The sequence below is a fragment of the Furipterus horrens genome, unplaced genomic scaffold (assembly GCF_987537825.1).
Source record: "Furipterus horrens unplaced genomic scaffold, mFurHor1.1.pri manual_scaffold_4, whole genome shotgun sequence".
In the NCBI taxonomy this organism is placed as follows: domain Eukaryota; kingdom Metazoa; phylum Chordata; class Mammalia; order Chiroptera; family Furipteridae; genus Furipterus; species Furipterus horrens.
Window position 1 is genome coordinate 199,174,987 of NW_028327174.1, and position 22,710 is coordinate 199,197,696.

The window sequence follows — 22,710 nt, forward strand, 5'->3', positions numbered from 1 at the left end:
CTGTAAAGAAGTATGTGTGGATGATTTTCCCTTTTTATCCGGTCCCAGGGGTTGCCCCTCCTTCGTTTTCTCCCTCTAATCTATCCCTCCTTACACCTCCCCTTTTGATTGTAATGTATAAAATTTTCCAGAGCATTTTCTCAGTCTGTTGAGGTTTTGCTTCCCAGTAATTGTTAGCTTGGCCCAGACAATGGAGGGAGATGTAAGGTCAAAAGTTTAAAAAATAAAAACAAAAAACAAAAACAAATAATTTGTTTTTCCACTTGAGGCTTTTAGGGAGTAAAATATACATAAAACTTATGCGTTAAATAATCATTTTTAAAGTTTCTTTTTTTTTTTTAAGCTTTTATTTATTATTAGAGAGGGAGGGAGGAAGAGAGAGAAACATCGATCGGTTGTCTCCAGCACACGGCATCCCAACAGAGGACCAGGCCTGAAACCAACGCATGTGCCCTGACCAGGAATCAAGCGAGTGGCCTTTCACTTTGCAGGATGACGCTCAACCACCCGAGCCACGCCAGCCGGGGCTCTGCTTTAACCATTTTTAAGTGTACGAGTCAGGGACACGAAACACACTCACATAGTGCCAAATGAAATAAGCCGGTTACAAGAAAACCAGTGCTGTGCGATACCTGTGACTTGAGGTCCTGAGAGCAGTCTAATTCACAAACAGAAAGGAGAGTGAATGGTGGGCGCCAGGGCCTGGGGGGCAGGCACCCTGGCGCCACGTCACCGAGGCAGGCAGCTGGCCAACGGGGAAGCCTGTGGCTCCGTGGGGGAGGTTGCCGGCGCTCTTGAGCGTGCGTTTGCTGCACAGAAAGAACTATTTGCCCTTTCGCTGGCTTTAAAAAAATTCTCTCTTGAAATAATCAACCTGATTGATAGCTTAACAAATTTTAAAGCTCAACTTACAAATCTCAGGTTGCTTACACATTTGGCACAATTTAGCAATTATCGTTCATTTCTAACCTTTTCAGGGTTAAAGACACCTACTACAGAAAACATTTTACCATCCCAAGGACTTGGGGAAGTTTTCCCAGCTGACTGATGCTGCATGCTGAGGGAATGTTTTGGCCATGACCCAGGGGTCCGCAGGTTAAGGTTCAGATGCTAATCACGGGTCCCAGGCTGTCACCTGTACTGCTGACCAACTGGCTATAAACTGGAGGTTCCCACACCCCCCTCCTCAAGTTTGATAATTTGCTTGAACAGCTCACAGATCTCAGAGAAACACTTAGGTTTACCTTTTTATTATAAAGGACACAATCCCGGAGCAGGCAAACGGAAGAGGGACAGGGCCAGGGCAGAGGGAGGGGCGCAGGGCTCACAGGCCCTCCCTGGGTGCACTGCCCTCCCAGCACCTCATTGTGTTCACCAACGCAGAAGCTCTCTGAACCCCATCATTTAGGTTTCAGGGGTCCACTCCAAACCTACTGAGTCAGAACCCAAGAGTTTGGTTTAGAATCTGGATTCTCAAAGATCTCTAAAGGTGACCTTTTTTAAATACTTTTTTTTGCAGAAAACCCTGACAGTACGTTATTGTATTAACACCTTCCACTAGTATATTTGTTAAATCAATAAACCAATACTGATACATCGTTATTAACTAAAGCCCAGCAATCACTTAAGATTTCCTTTGTTCTGACCTGAAGCCCTTTTCTGGTTCCAGGACCCCACGTTACATTTAGTTGTCATGTCTCTTTATGCTCCTCTGGGCTGTGGCCATTTCTCAGACGTCACAGCTTCTGATGACCACGGCAGTTTTCAGGAGTACTAGTCATGTCTTCCGTAGGACGCCCCACTCCCAGAGTCTGATGTTCTTCTCATGCTGAGACTGCGGTTACGGGTTACTGGGAGGAAGATCTCAGGGGTAAAGGGCCATTTCTGTCACATCACAATGAGTATATACTAGCAACATGACTTATCAGTGTTCATACTGACATTGATCACCTGGCTGAGGTTGTGCTTGTCCATTTTCCACCTGATTTTTATGCTGGAGAAACAAGATGTAAGGCAGAGAAGGCTTCTGACACTGCCTGCGACAACCCTCTAAGGTCGCCGTTCAGGAGAAAGAGCAGCCGCACGAAGCAGACAGCTCATACGCAGGGGGCAGGTCTTATGTGCCAGGCACTGTGACAAGCACCTGACAGTGACTTCATCTGCACCCACAACCCCAGGAGGTGAGCGAAATCCTTCTCGTGTCACGGGTGAGGGAGCTGAGCTTCTGCGGCCTCACGGCCAGGAGCCCACACTTGCTTGGCACTGCTCTGAACTGCAGGCTGTGAAGGTGAGGGGGCCCTGGGGACTGGGGCCTCCTCTCCCAAGATGACAGCAGGGACGAGACCGGCAGTTCTTCCCCTGACGACCCAAACCAGAGCCCTAGCCAGAGGCCAACCTGTTCCTTCCAGTTTGAGCGTTCTGAGTGGAAAATACGCCCTAGAGGTTGAGACAACCAGGCCAAAAAAAAAAAAAAAAAAAAAAAAGTACAGAGGGTCATGGTGTCCACAGCCTAGAGAAATAAAATTGGCAGAAAAAATGGCTGCAAAAATGGGAGCAGGGGTTTTCTTGACAGTGTTCGCATAGACCCTTTAGGCCCCATGTGTGCCATATTTAAGTACTCCCTCACTGCTGGGTGGTAAGCACATTCCCATCGGTAACTACTACGCCGCAGCTATGAACACCTATGTACCTGTAACTTCCTGCACCCTAAGCTAGCAGAGTCCTGAAGCGAACTGCTGAGTCACGAGGCAGTGGTTTAAATGTTGACACGTACTACCAAAAGCTTACAGCCGTATGCTCCTACTACCGAACCCAACGCAAAATTGACTTGGGTTGTCTCCTGAAATAATTCGGTTCAGGGATGCCGGTAACGAGGGTAGGATTTACTCAGCCTGACAGAGGGTAGAAACTCTGGGGATCAGAACCAGCGAGTCATGCCTGCGTGTGAGTGCTCAGGCGTTTTACTGGGGTCAGAGGGTGGGAGCAGGCTCCTCTATTCTGGTCAGTGTCTATGGTTACAGGGCGCTGATGAATGGCCGTTATTTTCTCCCTGCAGGTGCACACTGCTACTTTCCTCCTTCTTTAAGCCCTGTGAATAAGCTCAATGAAAAATCGTTATTCTGTGTTTCTTAGGGGTCTTATGCTTGTAGCCAGCTTCTAGGTACCTCCCCCCTCTTCCCCGGGCACCTGTGACATCTCACAACTGCAAGTAACAGACAAATTTCCCAGACCAGGGTGACTTAAAACTATGTATTCTCTGGTTAGGGAGAAGAGGCATAAACCATTTGCTCTCAAGTATACTTGGTTAGGGGAGGTAAGATCGTGCAATTTATATACGACTGGGCTTACTCTAAGTTGCTCAAACTGTGGCCCTGTTTAATTTTCTTGTCTCCATCTCCCCATTCCACTTGCCAAGGAACTCCCCTAGCTTCTTACTACCCTGTCACATCACTAACACAGACTGCCCGTTTTCTCTTGCCATCAATGCTGGATGTTAGCTTTTTGTTGCTTTGTTTCAAAGGGAAGGAAGAGTCATCTCATTTCCACCTGTAGGTCTTTCATTCTTAGAAAGGCTGAGCATCATCTCTGGCTTACTGGCCTTTCGGATTTCTTTTTATATTTTTTCAAACAATTCATGTCATTTGTCCAATTTTCATGTCATCTTTTTCTTGTTTTGTAAGAGCTCTTTATATATTATGGATATTAGTTCTTCAACCCACTGCAGATATGTTGGTCGCTCTGTCCGTTTGTTTATCGTCTTTTCCTCCACACAGAGGTTTTCCTTTTCAGTTGGGTCCCGTTTTTTCTCCCACAGCTTCAGTTTCATGTCCCAGGGAGGAGAGCTTCCCCTCCTCTTCCTGCGCAGTCATGTGCCAGCTCACGAACAACTTTTAACTTTATCCACCCGCTGCCCCACCAGCTGTCCAGCCTTTCAAGGCAGAGCCTGGCCCCTGGCTGTCGCACTGCCAGCCTGGACCAGGGAGCTGCTGCGTACCCAGCCCCAGGCTTAAGCTCTTCTCCAGCTCTGCTGCCACCCGGGGGGCTGAGGCCCGGATGGCGTCCTGGACACTGTGTAGGTCCCACTGGGTCCTCAGGAGGGCATCGTCCAGGGTGAAGAAGCCATCGCGTGTGCGCCGCACCTGGGCGCAGACAGCAGTGGTCTTCAGCTCCAGGCCGATCTCATGCACCAGCCTTCGCAGGTGCTTCTGCGTCTCGTGCATGCACTGTACCTCTGCCAGGGACACACAATGACAGACGGCGGTCAGGGGCACAGTGTCTGGCATGCGCTGACCTAGAGCCACAGCCCTTGGCACCTCCAGGCTGTGCAATAACCTTAGCAAGACACCTTAGTTCTCTGGGGCTTTGCTGTTCCAAGTGTAGGGCCACCCTGTAGATGCTACGGGAAAGCTTGCTAGACAGATGGCACCTCAGGCCCCACCCAGACCTGCTGAGTCCGAATCTGCTTTGGAAGAAAACCCTTAGGTGATGTGTGGGCAGGTTCAGGTTCAAGTCAAAGCACTGTTCTGAGACTTGGTTTGCTCATCTATAAAATGGGTGGTGGTGATAAGGGATAATTTATACTATAAGGTGCCTATCATGGGGAGAGTCTTGGTCAGGGCCCAAAAATGGCACTTACGTTAGTATGATCAATGGAGGCGAAAGCAGTGGGAGGTGAGGATGCTTGCTTTGATGGCTTACATCAGCTTGAAGCACTGGGTGGCCCTGGAAGTGAGCCACTAAATATAACCTTTGCTTGTTGAATTCTAGCTTCAAAGGGCGACTTGGCAGGAGACAGGACAGCATTTGTTCCGTGTGTCTGTGATCAGCCAAGTGCAGCCCAGGGCTGGGAAGGGACTCGGTCCCACTGCCTCGGCCAGCAGAGATCTGGGCTGGCATGTGCTGGTGCTTCCAAGGGCAGTCTGCAGTGACTCCCCAACCCCAGGAGTCCCATCCCCTTGCTCCAACTTCCCGGGGCAACTTACCTAAGAGGAATTCTGGAGGTGCAAAGTGGAGGCATCGGATGCCGGTTATCAGCATCGGGGACTTGTTCATGGGCCGGATCGAGCCTCTCACGGCCATCTCATAGGCCTCCTGGGACTGCAGGTCAAGGTTGGAGTACCTGGGGACCAGGAGGCAGGTACAGTCAGGTGGCTGGCGTGGGGATGGGGCGCGGAGCTGACCACTTACCCATGGCCCCGCCCACTCCTGAAAGATGCCTTTCCTGAAGCTCTTCATCCGCCCTCCACCTCCCCTGCCCTTCCAAGGGCCCCTTCAACAGCTGTTTCCCCTGTCCCTTCCTATCTGTAAATGCAGCCTGCCCTCCTCTGTACATTCTCCCTGGCTTCAACAGTCACACACGTGCTGACTGTGCCCACCCCCTGGCTCCGTGCCACATGCTGCGGGTCCCTGGCTTTCCTATCTACACACCCTAGCAAGCAGCTGGTGTTTCATTCCCCTCGGCTTCCCCAAGGGCTGGTCTAAGACCTGACACAGAGGCATTTCTGTACGCTATGGAAGGAATGGATGGTCTGTGTCTGATTTCAGGCGCCAAAAATAACCGAGGAATCTGCCCCCAGGTGGGTGGAGCCTACGAGAAGCCTGTGGGCACCTCTTGCTGCTTTTCAGCACCTCCTTGAGGGCCCCTTTCAGGGAGGCGTGGATCAGACCCCACTTACGTCACCAAGGCCTTCTGATGGGAGCCTTGGATCATGGCCAGGATGCGGTCCAGCTTCTCTCTGGTCACATGGTCTGAAAAAGCCAGAGGATGGTCAGCACACAGGTGCCTGCAGAGGCTGGACAACAAACTGACAAACGCCCTCCCCAAACCAGGACCGTCCTCAGAATCTGAAGGGGATCCCAGAGCTTCCTCTGGTCCCAGAGGTCCCATTAGGAGGTTGAGAGGCCTTTGAGAATCTTACAAAAGTCCAGGCCCCTCTTCTCAGAAACACACACGTGAACTCAGCATTTTAAGGACATTTTCAAGGGGCTCACAAACTCTGGGTTAAAAACATTTTCATTTGAAAATGAAACTCAAAGATACAGGACTTTTGCCTAATATTCTGAGCCAGGCCTCCTGAGCCCCAATCTAGGCTTTTCCATGCCAGGAGCCCTGGGAGGGAGGGTGCCATCTGTCCAAATGCAGAAACAGGTGGCAAAGTGGGAGTAGCTCTGCCTGCTGGTCCCACCAAGTGACTGGGGCAGACAGCAGCAAAGCCTGGGGACACTCACAAACTCTGCTGGCAGGCTGATCCTGCGGTTCAGCTCGGGCAGGTGCCAACTTTGGCTCCAAAGGTTAGGAAGCAGGGATGGTGGCTGAAGGCCCGCCAGCTGGGGAAGGCCGAGGCCGCTCATCCCTTCTGCCTCGCCTCACTCATGCTGTTGCCTTTCCTGCAATGTACCTGCCACTGCCTCCTCCGCTCATTTACAGCCAACTCAAATGCTGCCGCCTCCAGGAAGCCCCTCCTGGAGCACGCTGCTTTTTCCTCCTGGCTTCTGCCACTCTGCACCAGGGTCTCTTTCCCACCATTTAATTTTCTTTGGTTTTTACATTATCTTTTAATGATGTAATTGATACACGAATGTTATTTAAGAAATTCAGATCAGCACCAACAAATATCTCCCTTTCTCCAAATTCTGGCTTCCTCCTTCCCAGAAGTTCAACTTGGTAGATGTCTTCACATGTTTGGATGCTGATACACATACAAATATATAGTGTTGCCTTGCCATGTTTTTATTCTCCAGAAGATGTAGAGGTGTGTATCTCTCTCATTGTGAAACTCTTGAGTTTATTGAGGTTGGGGACCCCACCTGATTTACCGTATGTCCTCCCAGTGCCTGGGACATGGTTGGTGCTCAAAAGCATGTGCCAAATAAACAAATGCAATAAATTTTATGGAAAGTGTTAGAACATGCGGAGGGTGAGAAGTGAAGAATGGGCCATTCAGCCATTCAGTCACTCAGCCCCTGTCCATCCTCCATCCACCCACTCATCCCCTATCCATCTGTCCACCCATCCCCCATTCAGCCTTCATTCATCCACATATCCCCCCTATTCTCAGTCCATCCCCATCCAGCCACCCCCCCCACCCTTATCTAACAAGCACCTCCCATACCCCAGGCCCCAAGCTATGTGTGATCAGAGGAGTGAGATTACATAGTCTCTGCTCTCATGGGGGACAGTCTGGGCAGGGGATGGGCATTAAGTAATCGCTAGTCATTAGTTGATGACTATTCTGAAGAGTCCATCCAGTCTAAGTCTAGGGCCTAAGGAAGCTTCCCTGGGGAGGTGACGTTTAAGCCAAGTGAGAAGGCACAGGGGAGCACAGTGTCACTGGAACACAGAACCATGGGTCCAAAGCCCCCCAGTAGCTGGCCCAAGCCCAGTGTCTCTAAGAGGAGCTGTGAGGGGAGGGGGGAGGGATTGAGGGAAAGCAAACGCGGGGGCAGCCTTGGCTGCCCCTCCTACCCGCCCTGGGCCCCCAGGGGCTCTCACCATACGTCGTCTTCTCCACCAGCCGCCCATCCTCACAGAAGTCGTCTGTGGCTTTGCCCAGGAGGCCCCGTACCATGTAATCCTGCGAGGACAGCGAGGGGACGATCCAGCGTGTCCCTGCTCTAAGCCTCAGCACTGAGACAGGAGGCGCCAGGAGGAGGCCAGGATGCAGGCCCGTCAGGTCTTCCTGCCCCTGCCCGGCTGCCCCCCTGCCCGAGGGGAAGGGCACCAGACCTTCCCATGACAGTCAGGACTGGCAGCCCCCAAAGGGCGCCGACAGGCATTCTGAGGCCACCCCACGCCCCTACACCTCTCCACTCCAGGTAAACCCAACAACTTGTCAAGCAGGGCCCCTCCAGGCATGCCCTCTTGGCTTCTCCCCACCCCGCTAAGTATGATCTCTGCCTCCGCCACAAATCAGATAATGACACAGATGGTAACAGTGACACAGACTGAGCATTGTGCCCACCACTGTGCTGTTACATGTAGTCCCTCATCTAATCTTCAAAGCGAGCCTATTCAGAGGAGGTGCTGTTATCATTCCCATTTAAGAGATGAGGAAATGGAGGCGCACAGATATTAGGGAGTCCACCCAAGGACCCATAGCTGACAGAGGTAGAAGCTGGTTTGGGCTCCGGAATGTGTGTTCTTAACTATTAAAAACACGGGCCCTCTAATGTGACCCCGGAGCACCAGCCTGGACAGTGATGTGCACTTCTCCGTCTTGGGGAGAGAATAAAAGTGTCATGGTCAGGTTCTGGTGTCAGAAAGATCCAGGTCCAAATTCCAGCTCTGCCTCTTTCAGGCTACACAACCCTGGGCAAGCGACATCCTCTCAGTTCTCTCATCTGGAAAATGGGTTAACAACAGACCCCACTTTGCAGGGAAGTTGTGAGGCGTCCACGAGGGAGTCCACGCACAGTCCTGGGCATAACGCAGTCAGCATGCAGTAAGGCCAGCAGTCGTTATTACATTATCGTTACAGTCTTCCATAGTGTGGACCATGAGACAATGCTCACTGATGGCCTGGGTGTTGCTGATGGCATTCTCTCAGCTTCAGAATCCCGCCAGTGACCCCCAAGGGAAGGACAAGAGGATAAGCAAACTGTCCCCAGTACCCCCATACCTTGGTGAGGTGAGCGTTGTACATGTCAGTGAGGAGGCTGCGTCCCTGTCCCACGCCGAGCACTGAAAGGCACCAAGACTGATTTCACACCTGGACCCCCTTCCCATTTTCCTGGGACCCCCAACTCCCACACCTGCCACCAGAATATTCCCACCTCCAATCTTGCTGAAGCCAGCAAAGGAGCAAGGGAGCTCCACTGGGGATATATGAAAATGCATATTTCCGGGCCCCCACCCTTGTGCACTGACTCGAGGGGGCCAAGGATGCTTGGCAAGCCCTCCAGGGACTTGTGACGCACTCGGAAGTAGGAGACCAGTGGCCCATTCACAGACCTGTACCTAACTCGAGATAGCTCTAAGCATGTCCTGGAACCTCCCTGGGCCTCAGGCTCCCCATCAGTAAACTGCGGATTAAACCGTGGTGTGACCCCCGCAGTGCTGTGGAGACTGAGGCGATGCCCAAGCGGCAGTCAGCACAAAGGAAGGGCCCCACAAACAGGGGCATTGTGGCTGCTCCCTGCCTTCCCCTGGCTCTGTTTGTCCCTCCGGCTGAAGGAGAGAATGATCCTCCATTCACTCCCAGAGAGGGAGGGGGACATGAGATCACGTCTGCCTGCCAGTGCTCCAGGAAGCAAGACAAGGGGACTGTGACTGTCGCATTTGGAGGATGTGGACACCGCCTGACCCTGAGGACACAGATGGCTCATGACTCAGGGCTTTGTGTGTCCAGCTCCAGTGACACCCAGACCCTAGCTAGTGGGGCCAGAGTCATGTGCTTGGCTATCCCATGAGAACAAGGACGGTTTCCCCTCTACTGACCAGTGGCATTCACCAGCCATGGGACCCAGGACAAGTCACCTAAGCTCATGGAATCTTACTTTCTTTGTCCATAAAATCCTACAGTATCTACCCAGCAGGGTTACCATGGTGAATGCATGTGCACAAATGGCTTCGTACCACATGTCACGTGCAAGGATCACTTGATGAAGGTGGGTGACAGTGACATCCCCGTTCCAGCAGCTGATCGGACTCAGGGCAGGAGTCAAAGGAGGAGAGCAGTGGTGGGAAATGGCTGTCAAGTTGGAAGTGGGCTGGCTCCCGGTACCTCCCTAATCCCCCCCCAAGCCTCTCATCACTGCACCCCCAGGCTCACCACATCACCTACCAAGCACCCCAGACGCCTGGACATCCAGCCGGTGTCCCACACCAATCTTCAGGCTGGTGAAAGCTGGTCCACGCACTAGAAAGAAGCAAAAGAGGTCCCTTTCCTCAACAAATGAGGATGGCTCTGGGCTATGTGATGGCTTCGGTCCTACAATGTAGCCTCATGGAGACCAGACCAGGACCAGGCTGGACTTTCAGGTTTCCCCACCATGGAATCTGGAGCCTAGAACCATTTTTTCAGTTCCCTGGGCCACGAGAAAGGGCAACTTAAGATGCCTGTTAGCCTACCTATCACCATGCCCTCAATGAGAGGCTTTGAGTGGACTAGGCGTAACAATGGGAATCAAGATTGTAGGGTTCCCTATTCAGCTCCTGCAGGCGAGTCCTGGCCACTCTCCCAGTGAGTGGCTGTGCGCTCCTTAAGGCAGGGCCTGGGTCTGTCTGCTCACAGTTATACCCCTAAGAGCTCACCAGGTGCTCAGAAGCTTACTGAAAGAATGAAGGAGTCATTCAAATACATAATTAAAATATATGCATTTTTTTTTTAATATCAACTTTATATATCAATAAAGCTGTTTAAAAAATGGAGCGAATGCCCTGGCTGATGTGGCTCAGTGAATTCAGTGCTGGCCAGCGAACCAAAGGGGTGCCGGTTAGATTCCCAGTCAAGGGAGATGCCTGGGTTGTGGGCCAGGTCCCCGGTTGGGGGCACGCGAGAGGCAACCACACACTGATGTTTCTCTCCTCTTTCTCCCTCCCTTCCCCTCTCTCTAAAAGTAAATAAAAAAAAAAATTTTTTTAATGGCGTAAATGCAGGAATAAACCAGAAACATTTACACCTCTGTAGATCAAAAGGACTCCTGGGAGAGGGACTGGGGTGCTAAAGAGCCTACTGAATCCACGCTGTGTTACTTAATGTCAACAAAAAGCCTCAGTTTCCTCCTTTGTGAAATGAGAACAGGATTCATTTCATAGGACTGTGGTGAAGATTCAATGAGATGGCATTTAGAAAAAACTTAAGACAGTATCTAGTACAAAGCAGATCTTTAATACATCATACTTGTTCTTGTTACACTGGAGAGTCACTGGCTGTCACTGTTGAAGGGGTTTAGAGGTTTTTGGTTAGGCTCCTATAGCCTCCCGACTTTCACCTCCTTAGGACTTCCACCTAAGAGTCTCAAGTCCCATCTGGAGTCCCAGAATAGTAAAGGTATCAGCAAACTACAGTCCAAAGGCACAATCCTCAAACTTGTTTTTATAATGGCTCACGAGTTAAAATTTTTTTCCATTTCTCAATGGTTCAAAGAAAAACCAAGTAAATACTAGTTTGTGATATATGAAAACTACATGAAATTCAGCCTACAGTTGCTCTGCACTACAACGGTAGAATTGAGCCTGCAAAACCGGAAGTATTTCCTATGTGGGAAATTTGCATATTCCCTGTCAAATACTTCATTTCCACTGTGGCCCTTCAAAGGCCTGGGACAGGAGTTTGAGCACGGATGGGGACACGGACTCTGGGCAGAGATTTCCTCGGAAGTGACACCCAGGCCCCTGCCTCAATGTGCCTTACCCAGCGGATGGCTGGTGAGGGTGGGCACGCTGGTGGCTGTGAGGGTCAGCTCCTTCTCTTCGCTGCCTTCCGCCGGGCCCAGCAGGAAGCGAACTCGCTGTTGAGGGGCAGGAGGCTTCCCAGCATTGAGGCCTGAGCATACACAGGTAAAGAACATTCTGTCAATTCTGTCCGATCACCTGGGGGAGGCGGGGCAGGGGAGCATGAAGATGCAGGAGACAGAAGAGGGCCCGTGCGGCAGCGAACAGAGCAGCAAGTAGTTAGGAAACAGACTTGAGTTCAAATCCGGGCTCTATTACTTAGTAACTGCTCATGACAACAGACAATACTGAGTCCGCTTACCCATTTGAACACGAAGAGAAGTGAGGAGTAACAAGAGCACAGAATATATGATTAGGAAAGCCCTCAGCCCAGGCGACTAGGTCGCATGACTTCATTTTGCTAGAGGATCCCAGGCGGAAACGGGCTCCCGGGAGAACAGGAGCACGTTCGTGGGTCTGGCTGCAGGGACTCACCCTTCAGAAGCTGCAGCTCCACGGTGTCCCGCAGGTGCTTCCAGTTTAGCCCCGGGGGCTTGTAGGCTGCGAAGAGCCCATGCAGTCGCGCCAAGCCGGCCGACCCCATGTCCGAGGCCGGCGGCCCGCGCTCGGGGCGGAGTTGGACGGGCGGAAGTGCCGTACGGTCCCTCACCCAAATATGGTCCTTCCCACGAGCGCCGTCATGTTTCGCAGCCGGAAACGGTTCTCCTCTTATTCTCCTCGGGGGAAAGGTGCTGGGGAGAAGGAAGTACGGTCCGGCGCTGAACCCCAGCGCTAGCGGGGCTTCCTTGGAGATCCTTTCTGGGGATGAAGTAAAATGGGAAGAGTTTCCCATCGGTAGAGAAGGCGGCAGGAAGATCGACTGGGTTTCCCTTCTCATACTTAGCGATAGGGCTTTTTCCTGTCCGTGCTACATTCCCCCCACCCCCCACCCCGCCAACAGGGATCGAGTGCGAGTGATTTGACCTCTCCGGCGCTCCGTCGCCGGGGAAGTTTGGAGCGTCTCCCCTGCCCGGCTTGTCCTGCTGTGGCCTTTGGGAAGTGCCTGCTGTCATGGCGACGTTGCTGCGAGGGGCCCTGCGACCCCTCCGCGTGCTCCAGGGTTTCCCTGGGCCTGCTGCAGGCAAGTAGCGGAGGCGGGAAAGAGTCCTGCGTCGCACCCCTGTACACACACTTTTGACCGCGGCCTTTTTCTTGCCCGGCAGGTGTGCCCTTCCGAGCCGCAAGCCATGGCGTCGGCCTGCTCTACCCCAAACACATCCCCACCTCCCCGCTGCAGAAGGCGCTGTTGGCCGCAGGCTCTGCCGCAATGGCCCTCTACGACCCGTACCGTCACGGTAAGGCCGTCCGCGCCCCGCGCTCCCTCGGAGGCCCTTGCCTTGGAAGCCTGAGCAGGTCCCGAACTCGGTCAGAGCTTCCGTTTCCTATGGGTAACTGGAGAATAGACTAGATCAGGGTATACCCATAGCATTCATAAGAACGCAGACGCCCGGGTCCCACCCTAAACTGCGTCCGTATCTGTCAGATGTGGAGGCGGGCGGCAGGAAGAGCCTGGAATCTGAGCTTCTGCCTTTTGAAACTACTTCCCAGGGTATTCTGTCATTGAGCCACCACGAGAACCTCTGGACTAAGCAGATGACTTATGAGCATCCACCGAATGATAACATCCCACTAGAAATTAACATCCCACTAGAGATTAACATTCGTAACTGGCCCACTGTACCGGCAGCACTTTGCATAGTGCTTTGCCCTTAATTACTGCTCAGTAAATGTTTGCTGGGTGTATGACTGGGACATCCTAGGGTTCTACGATGCCTTCGTCATCCTTCCCAGGCTTCTTAAGTCTGGGGAGTACTGTTCCTCCTCCTAATGAAAACAATAATGCTCACTGCTCGCTGCGCACATTCTTACTGTTCACTAAGTATTTTATATGCATAATGTCTTGATTTCTCACACTAACTATTGGAAAGGTGTTGCCTGCACTTCCCAAGGGCACTGAAGGTTGGGAATGTGAAGCAGTTTGCACAAGATCACCTGGATAGTGACTGCACCTGGTCTCAAACCCAGAACTCTGATAGTAAAGGTTGTACTTATCAATGGAGACATTATATTGGGCTGTGATGATGGATGTGAAAATGATCTGTAACCTCTTGAAACCACTGTGCTAACCAGAGCCACCTCGTCCCAGTAGATTAATAATAATACTAAGAACTATAGATATATTGAGCCCTAACTGTGTGCAGAATGATTTGCTAAGTGTTTAACATGAATCCTGATAACTAAGAGGTAGATCTTATCCCTGTTTTATCATTTGGAAATTAAGACTCAGACCAGGTCAAGTAATTGACCTAAGATCATACCCTACATTTGTCCCAATTTCTTTCCTTTCAGACATGGTCGCAGTTCTAGGCGAGACCACAGGATACCGTGCCCTGAAGGTCCTCAGGGACCAGATGAAGAGGGATCCAGAGGGTGCCCAGATCCTGCAGTAGGTGCCAGCTCTGTCTCAAGGATTGGGAGTATTCTGTGGGGATCCTGCTCTCTCTGGAGTCGCGTTGTGTCAGTCCTGTTCCTCTAGGGATGGTTGCACAGGCTGGGCACTGCCCAGCTCCAGGGATGCCATTCATATAGACACTATGATGACCCTTAGGTAGTGCTGTGCGCTGGCCTCAGCCCAGTTCCAGCCACAGGACTATAGCTTCTCCAAGTTCCCATAAAACATGCTAGCTGTGCCCTGTACCCCCCTCTGCAGTACCCTTTGTGAGTACCCTGATCACATCTGACCACACCTGAGGCCTGCTGCCTAGATTGTGCTCCCATGGACAGGAACCACGACCTTAGTTTGTGGTCATCCTCTCAATCCCTGCCGCCTAGAAGATGGTCCATCAGGACTCACAGTCCAACTGCTGCTCTACCTCTTCACCTCTCACAACCTTGTTCTAAAGGAACCTTTCACCTACCTTTGCTGGAACCTCCCAATACCTAAAACGTACCTTGTGCCTTGCAGGGAGCGTCCCCGGATCTCTCTGTCCACCCTTGACCTGGACAAGCTCCAGAGCCTGCCTGAGGGCTCCCTTGGCCGCGAGTATCTTCGTTTCCTGGATGTGAATGTGAGTTTCTAGTTTCTGTGCATGTGGCCATCACTGGAAGATCAGATGAATGGCATGGGAGTGATGTCCCCAGGAAGGCAGAGCCCTGAGCTGCCACCGTGGGCAGGAGTGTTTTTCAGTCTCTGTGCCAAGGCTTTGTCACTTTTTATGGGATAGGTAAATGGGCTAGTGACATCGCTCCAGGCGATAATTTTGGCCTGCACTTACCAACCTCTTGCTGCATTTCAGGTGCCAGGCTCATACAGGATCTTTCTGAATCCTCCCAGTAACCCTGTCAAGTATGTTTTACTGTTATCGCCTTCAGTAGATGAAAGTGAGACTCAGGAGCTAAGCAGCTTGCTGACTCCATATGGCCAGTGCTGATGGAAGCAGCAGACAAACCCAGATCATGCTGTTAGCCGCTGCACTGTGTCCCCTGTTCCGGAGACAGTGCTTTCCCTAGAGTGCAACCGACTGTGATGCTGTCCAGCCCCAGGGGGAGGGGAGGGTCCCAATTACTGAGGAACTCATTCATTTAGCATCTGGCATGTGTCATCCATTGTTCCAGGTCCTGGGGATGTAATGGTGAACTAGACAGACAAGGTCCCTGTCCTCGGGAAGCTAATATTATGGTTGGGGAGGTAAATCAAGCTGTAAAAGGATAAATTGTCATATAAAAATTCATACAAAATGTTTATTGGGTACTTAGAACTTACCAGACACTTCATAGCAGTTAGGATACAATGAACAAACCCAGCAAAGAGCCTATCTGTGGCTCATCCACTCTAGTAGACAGTGCTATGAGAACAGGAGTCACCACAAGAGAGGACGAGGTGGTCCTGGTGGCCCCTCTGAGGAGACTTAGAAGAGGAGGAGCCAGCCCTAAGGAGAGATGGGAGGAACATTCCGAGCAGAGGGACTGGCAAGCTCAAGGCTCTGTGTATTTGAGGAAAGAGGAACTGACCAATGTGGCAGCAGAGGAGAGTAAGGGAAGGTGGCCAACGGGCTGGGAGGTCAGCCAGGCCCGGTCCTACCAGCCTTGGGTAGGAGTCTGTATTTTGTAATTGGAACAGTAGAAAGCCATTGAGGATTTCAGGCAGGAGAGTAACCTCTGATTTATAGAAGGACCTTAGGATATAGCTAGATACCTTTCTGGTCCCCATCCCCACCTGCCACCACGTGCATATCCCCACAAAGGACCTCCGAAGTGGCTGTCCAGCCCAACTGCAGGAGTCAGCAGGCTGGAGGAGGTGAAGGGGTCGGTGAAGGTTTCTTTGGGACTGGGTTTCTCATTGTTGGCACTGCTGACTTTTTGGGGCGGTATAATTGTTGTGGGGAGGGCTGTCCTGTGCCTTGTAGGATGTTTAGCAGCATCCCTGGCCTCTGCACCCCACCTTGTAACACCCACAAATGTCTCCAGTTGAGAACCACTGCCCTAAAATGCTATTCTCCCTGAAAAAATAACCAGCCCTCATGCATTCCTGACACTTGCCCCGGCCCCATTTTATACCGTCTTCCTCGGGTTTCACCAGGATGCAAATTATTTCATCAATGGCAAACCCGCCAGGGGGACCTGCCTCAAGTGTTACCTAGGGAAGGACCACCTTCTTCTGAAGTTCCCCTAGAGCCTTCTGTCCTGTTCTGTGGAGGTGGTGGGGTGCCAGGACCTCCCTGGGCACGTCGCCAGGCGTAGCCCTAGTTGTGCTGACAGCCCTGGAGGTTGTGACACTTTTCGAGGATGGAGACCAGCAGCCCACAGAAGGTGTCACAGCTTCGTACCGGCAGAAATTTAGGTCAAGGTTCAAAGCGAGGCCACCCTCCCTGGGGTGGACATTGGTAGGAAATGTGTTCATCCTTGTGGCATCAAGATTACAGGCGTGAGCTTTGGGATTGAGAGTAGCTTGAGTTGAAAAAGAAAGGAGAGAGAGAGAGTAGCTCCAAGATAGAATCCGGCCTCTCTTCTCAGCCTTAGGCCGTGGGCAAGTCATTTGACCTCTCTGAGGCTCAGGTTCCTTATCTGAGGTAAAGGGGCCTGATGTTTATCTCCCAGGGCACTTACATGGCTTATCAATAATGGATGTTGAAGCTACTGGCTTTGGAATCCAGCAAACTTTGTTTCACATTCTGGCTCAGCCATTTGATTAGTGGTGTGATCTTGGGCAAGTTACTTGATCTCTCTGAGCCTCATTTTTCTTATCTGTACCTGAGGCTCATAACAGTATCTGCCCCCTGGGTGGTCAGGAGGATGACATATAGTATATGTAAAGGATGTCTTACAGTGCAGGCACATAGTAAAGACTCAGTAAATGTAGCTGCTGTTACTGTGCTCATCTGCAGCTTCACACAGCAAGTAAGAACACTGCAGAAGATGTTAGGACCCGGGACCCAATGGGCCACAGACACTGGGCCAGCAGCCCCAAAGCAGTGAAGACATCAAACCTCAGCCCCTGGACAGGCTGAGGCCATGCTTTGGGAGCAGGAACACCAGACTGTTCCCACTCTTTGAGCGTGGTACTAAGGACTCAGAGAGGCAGTGGGTGGGTAAAATAAGGACAGTTAACATTCCTGCCTGGGCTTAGGAAAGTGCCTGGTACTGGCCTTTTACCCATGCATTCAAGAGATGTTTCATCACGCAGACCCTGAAGATAAAGCAATGATCGAAACAGCCAGCCCCCTCTCCTGAGCGGCTGACAAGCTGCTGCAGCGCTGTTCATAGAAACAGAACGCAAGCCACGTAGGACATTCAAAATCTGCTACTAGCCCTGGCTGGTGTGGTTCGGTGGATTGAGCACCGGCCTGCAAACCAAAAGGTTGCAGGTTCGATTCCCAGTCAGGGCACATGCCTGGGTTGCGAGAGGCAACCCACACACTGATGTTTCTCTTCCTCTCTTTCTCCCTCTCTTCCCCTCTCTTTAAAAATAAATAAAATAAATAAACCAAAAAAACCCACAAATTTTCCCATCTTACCTATTTCTAAATGGACAGCTCAGAAGTGTTAAGTGTACTCACTTAATGCTGTGAAACCAATCCCCAGAGCTTCTTCATCTTGTAAAACTGAAACTCTAAGCCCATTAAGCAGCTCCTGCTTCCCGCTCCCCTCTGGGGCTTCTTTACCATAGATCCCAGCAGGCTGCATACATTATGTGAGAGTTGGCAGAGGCTGAGGGGTTGTCAATAACACCACGTTCCCTGCCTGAGGATTCCCTCCCTTGTCAGTGGGTATGACAAGCGAAGTCCCTGGAAAGTTTTGGGGGTTTGAGCTTGGTGGGGGTGGTCGACAGAGTCAAGGAGAGGCTGGCAATTGGGCCTTGTGGGAACTGTTGGGAGAGGGTCTAGGGGTGGCTCATGTTTGTTAGAGGGTCTCCCCAGATACCCGAGCAGCAACCCGATTCGTGGACGATGAGGAGCTAGCCTACGTGATCCAGCGGTACCGGGAGATCCATGACATGCTCCACACCCTGCTGGAGATGCCCACCACCATCCTGGGTGAGTGCCACCTCGCCAGCCACCGCCATCTGAGTGGGGGATGGGCAGGGAGGGGGCACTTCAACAAGCCTGTGCCCTAGGGTCTGTTCAGGGCCAGGACAGGGCTCGCCTGCGTCTCCCGCCCCCCAGTTAGCTGGCTCAGCGCCTTGTTTCCCGCCTTACCCGAACCTGTTGGCAGCATCTGTGCCATCCCCACTGCCTCTTACGGCTCCTGCACGGAAACAGCAGCGTCCAGGCATTGGGGCTCCCTCTTTTGACGCCCTCAGAAACTCCCGAAGGCCTGTAGGAACCAGCCTGGCTGTAGAGTCCTCTGCATTCTGATCCCCTTTCCAGCCCTCATTTCCTCTGACTCTTCCTTGGAGCCTCTCCTGCACTCCAAGCCAAGTGCCCCAGGGCACAGCTCAGAGCAGACAGGGCACGGCCGACCTCTTGTAGAGAAAAGACACCTTAGAGAGAAGCGGGCACCTCACTGTTCGCTGCCATGAGCGCCACTGGCTTCTCTTCCTGGCCCCTCCTCACCTCCCACCCCACCCCCCACCCTGCCCCCAGGGGAGATCGTGGTAAAGTGGTTTGAGGCTGTCCAGACCGGCCTGCCCATGTGCATCCTGAGTTCACTCTTCGGACCAATCCAGCTCAGTGCCCAGTAAGTTCTCAAGTGGCGGGGGGTCAAGGGAGACCTCAGCGGGGCCAGGGCTCCAGGAAACGGAAGAGCAGGCAGCTTTCCTAAGCAGGCTCAGTGGTCCTCCAGGGAGCCAGGGTGGGAAGAACGGGGCGGGGAGGTGAACCCGGCCTGGCGCAGAGTCCCCAGGGCAGCAGAGGAAGCCTGGACGTTTCGTGGGACCCTAAGGTCCAGGCCTCAGTGCCAGGTCAGAAGGATGCAGCTGTGGCCGCGGGGCAATCTAGCATTAGCCTCTGGCGTTAGGGCGGCATGTGGCTTTGGGCACAGGATCTTAACCGCTCTGAGCTTCTGTTTCCCCGCTCAAAAATCGGGGATAATAACCACCTCCTTCTTGGGCCTGTGTGAAGATTCACTGAGAAAAGGTGCATCAACTGCCTGCTGGGCACACAGTGTGCCTGGCCCTCAGGACCTTCTGATTTCTTTTCCCTCGGCCACTCCGCAGGCACCTGCAAGTGCTAGTCTCAGAGATGATCCCGTGGGCAGTCCGGAATGGGCGCAGAGCCCCGTGCGTCCTCAACGTGTACTACGAGCGGCGCTGGGAGCAGCCCCTGACGGCCCTACAGGAGGAGCTGGGTATCACGCCCCCTCCCAGGCACATCGATGACCTGGCCTAGGCCATGAGCTGCTGAGCCCAGAGGGCCTGGCCTGGCTGTCCACTCTCACCCCACCCACTTCCCCTGGGGGCAGAGGGCTCGTTTGCCACCACCTTTGTTCCTTTTCTTTGAACACTGACCCTTGGACAGTGTTTATCAGAATTTGTCATAAACACTGCTGAGTGGCTTTGAGGACCCGCCCAGGAAGGAGTAGGCAGTGGAGCCTGCAGCTGCCTGAAGAGAGCCACTTGTGAACAGGAACCAGTCCCCTAGGCTCACCCTGGGATGTCTCTGGTCCACGCCCATGTTCTAGACCTCTCCCTGCCAGCAGGGCTTTCTGGGTGCCAGGCTGGGTGTCCTCCCCCAACTGCAGCCTATACCCCATTCCAGAGGCCAGAGAAGAGGGAGGCAGAGGGGGAAAGGAGTCTCCACTGTCTGAATACAGGCTCCCAGCAGGTCACACGCCTGCGTCCCCTGCCTTTGCCCGGCGCTGGCTGCTGGCCGCTTTGGGCCTTCCAGCCCCGAGAGGAGACATCGCCTTCAGCCTGCGGTTCAGCCGCTTGGCCTGAAGTTGGGCAAACGGATTCAAGCTCCCAACTGTACGGCTTTCTAGTGGAGGGACTGACGGCAAGTCCCCTCCCCTCTCCGCCCATTCCATCGGAGAGGGGAAGGAAAACAGCATCCGCCTCCCACAGTGGTGGCGGTTTCACGAGGTGACACTTAGTAGGAGGGCTAACCCAAGAGGCAAGAGCGATTGTGTTTCTGTGTTTGCAGGTGGCCGAGGCAGCTGCCAGGCTGCAGGTTCATCTTGGAGCCGCAACCAGGCATTTTCCTTGGATCAGAGACAAGGAGTGGGGACAGTCAGGGTGAAAGGGATTGTCGAAGAGTAGGTGGCTCTCTCTTTGAATTTAGAACATGGCACACTGCCAGAATGGCAGAGCCTTTATAGAGTTTTGGGTAGATAGGTAACAAAAGCCCAGAGATGGATGAGGAGTTGCCTGGAGTAACCAGAACGCAGGTTACGAGGCCCCTGCTTGCTTCTGTGCGCCAGTCTCCCTACAGATAATGACAGCTCCAGTGTATCTACAGCTGTACCAGGTGCCAGGCAGTGCCCAGCACTTAGATCCCTTATCGCATTGACCCCAGCCATTGAGGGAGGTGGTAGTATTGTAGTTCACTGAAGGCGATAGGAACAGTTAGGGCTGGGACCGGGGGTTGTCCGAAGCCCTGCTGAGCACTGCCACGCCTTCTCATGCCTACCACATCTCAGTCCAGGGCAGCTCCCCGGGGCAGAGGGAGGGCATGGGAGGCGAGGCTGACCTCAGAACCATGGCCTTTTCCAAGAGGGAAGCCTTTTCCTGAGCTCTTCGAATTTCTGCAGAAAGAGGAGGGGGTTTGAGTGAGCTCCTTATACCTCATGGATCTGCAGTACAGGCCACCTTCCCAGACCTGCCAACTGTTTCCATGGCTTCCCAGGGTCCCAGGCACCCATGTCCCCAGGTCAGTAAGAGTCAACAGTGCCAAAGTCAAGGAAGAGGCCAGACTCAGATAGCCCCTGTCCAGCCTGGTGGCTCACCTGTTCCAGTACTTGGTGCCTGCATAACCCCTTTATCGCACCCAGGAGACGGGCACTGGGCATCAGGATTAACTGGGGTGGAGTCCTGTGCCCAGATCATAAGGTGGCATTTTTGTCACCAGCTGGAGAAAAGTCATACTGGCAATAGCTACCACTTACTGGGTTTTTACACGGCCTGTGAGGCCCTGTCAACTTCTTGGAAACATATTCATCTCAATAAACTATGTGGGCCTTTTTCCTGTCTTTGTCCCCAGACTATTACGTAGTCTGCTCCTTGTCATTCACATTTGTGCTCAAACGTCACCTCAAGAGGGGTGTTCTCTGACCATGCCACCTGAAGCAGCCCTCCCCTTCATCACATCACCTTGTTTTCTTGCTTACCCCTCTGAAATTATTTATTTACAAGTTCCGTGTCTGCTCCAGGGGGGTACACAGCAGGGGCTTGCTGCTTCGTCATTGAAGAAATGGATGGCGAGTCCTGTGCTGGGCATCCCCCGTGCAAAGTCTTATTCAGCCCCCACAAGAACTCAACCTCTGTCCGTGGTCTCGGGTCCAGGGAGTGTCCTCAGGTCCCACAGCTGGGGTGTGGAAGAGCTTGCCCTGGGACACATAGGTCTTGAGCCCCGTCCCAGGAGCCAAGAGGAAGCTCCCTTTCTCTCTGCCTGATAAAAGCCTTGTGTAGCTGGTCCCAGAGCAGTGTTTGGGGACACAGGCGCTAACGGCAGATCGAGCAGCCCGCCCCTGACCAGCTCTGCACCCTTGCAGCAGTCATAGCACCCCTTTGAGCCTGTCTTCTGCTCTGTGAAATGAAGGGTGTGTGCCTGTCTCCCAACAGGGCCATGGGCATGTGTAGCAAGGATTTAGGAAATGAAAGCTGTCATTTGCCACGAGGGCCTCTGGAGGCCTCTGAAATCACCATGTACACAATAAGCCAGAGGTATTTATTTTGCACACACCCAGTGTGGGAGCACTTACACAGCTCAGAGGTCACTAATGCCAAATACAACTGAATATCTGTGGGGTAAGTGCCTACTGTGTGCCAGGCGCCAGTCCACTTCAGTCTTCGGGGGGTTCAATGCAGAAGAGTCCAAGCGTCAGTCTCTGATAAGCCTGAAGACAAGTGCTGATGGTAGTCCCTGAATGCCGGGCAGATGGGGGTCTGTCAGTGGAAAGGAGCCCACTGTGAGGTCAGCCTAAGCTGAGCCTGTCCCACAAATGACAGCACTCAGCTCCTGCCCTTCCTAAGAACCTCCAGTGCCTCTTCACGGGGTTAGGGTAAACTCAGCCTAGCACACTAAGTCCTTTCCAGTCCCGTCCGTCCCACCCCCTGGCCTTCCCCGGCCCACGTATTCTGATGCACAAGCCCACTCGCCTTTAATCATTTCACAAATATCTCCTAAGTATTTGCCGATTGCTGGGGCTTCTCAGTGATCCAGACAGCTGCATCCTCACCCCCTCGGAGCTGAGGAACTTTATGACAGCTGCGGCCTGCCATGGGTCAGCCCTGTGTTGACAGCTTGACATACGTCCTCTCATGGAATCAGTACCCAGCCCCACGAGGTAGATATTCCCATTCTATAGATGAGGACACGGAGGCTCCCTGGGGAGGAGATCTGCCCAATGTCTCACAGCTGGGGCTGGAGGTGCAACCCAGATGTGTCTGACTACAAGCAAAGAAGATGTCACAATAGCGTGTGGTGGGTAGTGACAGAAGTGCAGTGAGCACCTGGTGAGGGACAACCGAGTGACCTAATTTCCACCCGTCCTCTCTGTGTGTTCAGCTACACTATAAGCAACTTAAAGGCAGACTTTCCTTTCCTCTATGTGCCCTTGCAACCTGCCCCTCGCGCCTGGCCCAGTGTCTGTTGGGTTTACTACTCTCGCTTCACCGATGT

General features: G+C 52.7%; 2 protein-coding genes across 2 annotated transcripts; one reads left to right on the forward strand and one right to left on the reverse strand.

The window, feature by feature from the left end:
• Window positions 1-1,234: 1,234 nt before the first annotated feature.
• On the reverse strand, window positions 1,235-12,185 carry TRUB2 (TruB pseudouridine synthase family member 2). The gene is made up of 8 exons (XM_090274809.1): window positions 11,870-12,185; window positions 11,355-11,486; window positions 9,783-9,857; window positions 8,619-8,680; window positions 7,493-7,574; window positions 5,676-5,748; window positions 4,983-5,119; window positions 1,235-4,231 (listed from the first exon to the last, which is right to left on the reverse strand). Exons 1-8 carry the CDS (start codon window positions 11,976-11,978, stop codon window positions 3,897-3,899), a joined length of 1,005 nt encoding a protein of 334 aa, XP_090130935.1. The 5' UTR covers window positions 11,979-12,185; the 3' UTR covers window positions 1,235-3,896.
• On the forward strand, window positions 12,151-21,073 carry COQ4 (coenzyme Q4). Its single transcript, XM_090274808.1, has 7 exons — window positions 12,151-12,515; window positions 12,598-12,729; window positions 13,784-13,880; window positions 14,400-14,502; window positions 17,838-17,967; window positions 18,517-18,610; window positions 19,089-21,073. Exons 1-7 carry the CDS (start codon window positions 12,446-12,448, stop codon window positions 19,258-19,260), a joined length of 798 nt encoding a protein of 265 aa, XP_090130934.1. The 5' UTR covers window positions 12,151-12,445; the 3' UTR covers window positions 19,261-21,073.
• Window positions 21,074-22,710: the final 1,637 nt, after the last annotated feature.

Coding starts and splice junctions, on each gene's coding strand:
- TRUB2 (XM_090274809.1), bottom strand. CDS start 11,978: ATGGGGTCGGCCGGCTTGGCGCGACTGCATGGGCTCTTCGCAGCCTAC. Junction 11,487..11,869: donor GGAGCTGCAGCTTCTGAAGG/GTGAGTCCCTGC, acceptor GTGTATGCTCAG/GCCTCAATGCTGGGAAGCCT. Junction 7,575..8,618: donor ACAACGCTCACCTCACCAAG/GTATGGGGGTAC, acceptor CTGTCCTCGCAG/GATTACATGGTACGGGGCCT.
- COQ4 (XM_090274808.1), top strand. CDS start 12,446: ATGGCGACGTTGCTGCGAGGGGCCCTGCGACCCCTCCGCGTGCTCCAG. Junction 12,516..12,597: donor TTTCCCTGGGCCTGCTGCAG/GCAAGTAGCGGA, acceptor CTTGCCCGGCAG/GTGTGCCCTTCCGAGCCGCA. Junction 17,968..18,516: donor GATGCCCACCACCATCCTGG/GTGAGTGCCACC, acceptor CCCTGCCCCCAG/GGGAGATCGTGGTAAAGTGG.